Source organism: Hibiscus syriacus, unplaced genomic scaffold, assembly GCF_006381635.1.
Source record: "Hibiscus syriacus cultivar Baekdansim isolate YM2019G1 unplaced genomic scaffold, ASM638163v2 tig00110319_pilon, whole genome shotgun sequence".
NCBI lineage: Eukaryota > Viridiplantae > Streptophyta > Magnoliopsida > Malvales > Malvaceae > Hibiscus > Hibiscus syriacus.
In genome coordinates this window covers 2882819-2887122 of record NW_024062678.1, presented here as the reverse complement: position 1 = coordinate 2887122, position 4304 = coordinate 2882819, and the positions used below count along the sequence as shown (strand labels likewise).

At 31.8% G+C, this 4304-nt stretch overlaps 1 protein-coding gene across 1 annotated transcript; it reads left to right on the top strand.

Moving 5' to 3' along the window:
- Positions 1–2598: 2598 nt before the first annotated feature.
- LOC120117377 lies at positions 2599–3823 on the top strand. Its single transcript, XM_039137658.1, has one exon. It carries the CDS (start codon positions 2634–2636, stop codon positions 3762–3764), a length of 1131 nt encoding a protein of 376 aa, XP_038993589.1. The 5' UTR covers positions 2599–2633; the 3' UTR covers positions 3765–3823.
- The last annotated feature ends 481 nt before the right edge of the window (positions 3824–4304 follow it).

Here is a 4304-nt window from a genome sequence, read left to right as displayed (position 1 = left end):
AGCAAACAACTTACATACATTGTAGTGATGGTATAGGGTTAAAAAAATTACTTAACGTTTGACTAAATAATTATTGATATAATGTAAAAAAAATCTAACATTTGATTAAATAGTTATTTTGACTTCTAATCTTTATTTTGAAGCATTTTGATCTAAACGTTTTATTTTGGAACAAAAAAACCCTCTATAGATAGAAATTATTAGTTAACAAATGATTAACATTCTAAATAAAAGGGCTTTTAAAGATGAAACATTGAGGTCAAATGCTCTAAAAAAATAAGAATAAGGGTCAAAGTTACTATTTGATCAAACATTAGGTGCTTTTTTGTCCTAAAATAAAATGTCAGAGAGCCAAAATACTCTAAAAAAGAATGTGTCAAGATGATCATCTTAGTAAACTTTGAGGACTAATTTTGACACTATGTCATACCATCTTTTTTGAAGCATTTTAATTACCGTGTTTTATTTAAGATAAAAAGATTTTTAATATTATTTAGCTCCTATTCCTTTTTCTTTTTAGCATTTTGACTCTAAACGTTTATTTTTTTTAGAGAGAATGAATTTTATTTTGAATTATTAATTATTTATTTACTAATGATTTAAAAAATCACCAATTATATGATTGCAGATCCACCTTAACTGTTTACATTTCTAAATCAATAGAACCAAGTTAACTTTATTTGTATAACATCTAGTTTACTTAAACATAAACTTTACTTACTAAGACAAACTAATGACTATATAAGTTAATATATGTCCCTACAGATATGATTGTTCGAATCTGAAACAATATTTTCTTTTATTATTAAGGTCACTTAATAAATTCAATAAGACGTATCATTTCAACAAAAATAACGGGGGTGCAACCAACACTGCATGAAGCAAGTTAACATCCTAAGAACACTTTCATATTTACATGCAATAAATGGTAAAGATCATGTAAGGAGAAAATTTGGGAGATAATTGCAAGAGGTACACAAAATTCATGGATATAATGATATTGATTAAAATCAATTTCCAAGAAAATATGTATAGCAAGCGTATGCGAAAGCATAATGGATATGCATTTCCTTTGGCCCAAGAAAAGTACACATCCCAAGCAATTGGTTAATTTCAAGGGAATTGAGTTAGAACCCACCAAACGATCTTAATAGTTAAAGATTACAGATTCGAATAGTATTACTTAATACTTATAGGGTGTGTATGTATTGTCAAAAAGAAAAAGATGTTACTTTTTATTATAGCAAGATGATATCCTTTCGTTAAGAACTAAATCAATGGGCATGTAGTAGAGATCATGACAACTGTGCATAGAAAATGGGAATGACTTTTATTCCTCTCAAAAAATTTAATTTAATAGTATTTTAAATCCTTATCGGTTTAAATTTAAATAAAATTAGACTTTTGTTCCTTCCATTTTTTGGATTAATTACGTAATAAATCCCTATTAATTTAAATTTAGATATCTTATCTCTCTCAAATATTTGATCCTAGCAATGTAAAAGTTATATGGAAAAAAAAGAGAGATATCAAACAAACTTAATTATTTCACTTGTCTAAATAAATAATTATTTGAAGTGAGATATCAAATCCTAAGAAAAAATCGCTTCCAATACTGCATGAGATTTTTTCAAAGGATAGAAGAGAGGTGAATAGGAGAAAAGTGATATTTTTTTAACAGTATGAGATTATTATAATGCAGTATCTGTTTAAAAAAAATTTTAATTATTGATAACGTACACACCCTGTAGACACAATTGTTTGAACTCAGAATTTTTAAAAAGATTAGTGCTAATTCTAACCACTAAAAACCGTTTGATGAGTTCAAGAGAAAAATGATGTTATTTATTATTGGGCCTCAAAACACGTAAGCCCATGTAAAAGTCAGATACGCCCAGTCTTCCTCTGAAACTTGCTATATTTTGTCTATGGAACTTAGAATGTAGCTTAACCAATGGCATCTTTGGTTTGGTTTGGTTTGTTTTGCTTTACCCGTGATATTTACTGCCCATCCATCTCTTGATTCTTGTGATAAGAGGTTTAAATTTTAGGGTAAATTATGTATTTAATCGTTTATTTATTTTTATAGTTTCGTTGTCACTTAATTTTTTTTAAATTATGCAAAACATTATGTTTTTTTTCTGTTTTCGTCATCCATCATTAGAAATATAAAAAATATTATTGACGTGATAATTTTTTCAATGATGATATAACGTTACTTTATAATGACATGTTAACAACACAATTATTTTTTTAATAACGTTGATAAAAATGGAAACAAAACATAAATTAAATATAATTGTTAAAAAAATAATTAAATGATTAAATATATAATTTCTATAAATTTTAATATTATAGTCACTTTTATGATTATTCTCTATAATATCCAATCCGATTAATAAACGGTAAACCTACCCATAAAAATGATTCGAGCACCATAAATAATTTTAGGGTTGCGTTGAATATAAAATAGTTAAAAATTATATTTTCAGTATCTATCTAGGGTGTAAGCCTATTGTTTTTCAGTCGAAAGCATAAAGATTGTTTTGGATTTTAGGTTTATTCAAAGGTGACAATCTCCCCATTTCTTTTTTACCCAGTTCTTCTTGTTTCGATACCTAAAATTCTCAATCATGATTCACAAGTTTCCTAGCATCATTAACTCGATTCAATCGTCAAGAATTAAAACCCTAAACCCATTTATCTCCCTGTCTAGATTTTATCATTTCAAGCCAAAAAAGGATTTTGATTCTTCAAACCAACCTTCAATTCATTCATCAAGAACCGCCCAAAACAATGTTGCAATATTCTGGGATTTGGATAACAAGCCCCCAAATTCATTCCCTCCATTTGAAGCGGCTGTAAAGTTGAAAACAGCAGCTTCTTCATTCGGGGTTGTTCGGTCCATGGTGGCCTATGCTAATCAGCATTCGTTTACCCACGTACCCAAAGTTGTTCGGGAGCAGAAAAGAGAGAGGAAATTGTTGAACCAGTTGGAAAACAAAGGTGTGATCAAGTCAATTGAACCATATATTTGTAAAGTCTGTGGGAGAAGATTCTACACTAATGAGAAGCTTGTCAATCATTTTAAGCAAATTCATGAGCGTGAACACCAGAAGAGGGTGAATCAAATAGAATCTGCTAGAGGGAGTAGAAGGGTGAAATTGGTGGGTAAGTATTCAATGAAAATGGACAAGTATAGAGCTGCGGCTAGGGATGTTTTGACTCCCAAAGTTGGGTATGGTTTAGCTGATGAGTTGAAAAGGTCAGGATTTTGGGTTGGGACTGTTTCGAATAGGCCACAAGCCGCAGATATTGCGTTGAGGGATCACATGGTGGATGTGATGGATAGGAGGGAAGCCGAGTGTTTGGTGCTTGTGTCCGATGATTCGGATTTCGTTGGTGTGTTGAAGGAGGCAAAATTGAGGTGCTTGAAGACTGTGGTTGTGGGGGATGTCAATGATGGTGCACTGAAAAGAGTTGCAGATGCCGGGTTTTCTTGGACGGAAATATTGATCGGAAAGGCTAAGAAGGAGGCTGTATCCGTTGTGGGGAAGTGGAAAGACCGGGATATCTTGAAGAGACTGGAGTGGACTTATAATCCAGAGGTGGAGAGGAAGTTATATGGATCTGAAGATACAATGCTTGACGATGAGAGTGAAGATCAGGATTTTGAATGTACTGATTATATGCATAAGAAAGATTCTGCTGCATGGTGGGAGTTGGACACTGAATCTGATGCTGATCCTTCGGAGTTGCAATAGTAATGCAGATGCTGCCTTCAAATTCTTAGCTTACAAAGCATGGAAAAAGTAACAGAGCTGAAGCATTACATTCAGTCATCAACTTTGATACTATAATGTTTGCTTGGTTCTGGAACCAAGTTGGATCCTTGAGATGCAGTTCAAATGATTCCTTTCTGTCGTCAGGGTAAAAAGCGTGTAACTTTCTTAAGATTAATTCTTTTGATCTTATTTTGCAATGAATCATTCATGTAATCTTCAATTTTACTACCTCACTAGAGGGCCTAATCCATTTCTTACATAGATGAGAGAGAGAGAGAGAGATGTCACAATGATGCAATGTAACGCCAAATTTTGGTGAATATTAACATTCTTAGGAAATGGATCTTAAGGTGGGCGATTAGATACATAGAGAATCATGGCAACTGCTGTATTTCCTGTGGTTTTAACGTGTTCATCCGTATAACAGCAATGGATATTAAATACTCCTATTAATGTTACCCATTCTTTGCTAGGATGATGATGATGATGTTGTTTTGCAGTTAAAATAAATAGCCTCCT

Coding starts and splice junctions, on each gene's coding strand:
- LOC120117377 (XM_039137658.1), top strand. CDS start 2,634: ATGATTCACAAGTTTCCTAGCATCATTAACTCGATTCAATCGTCAAGA.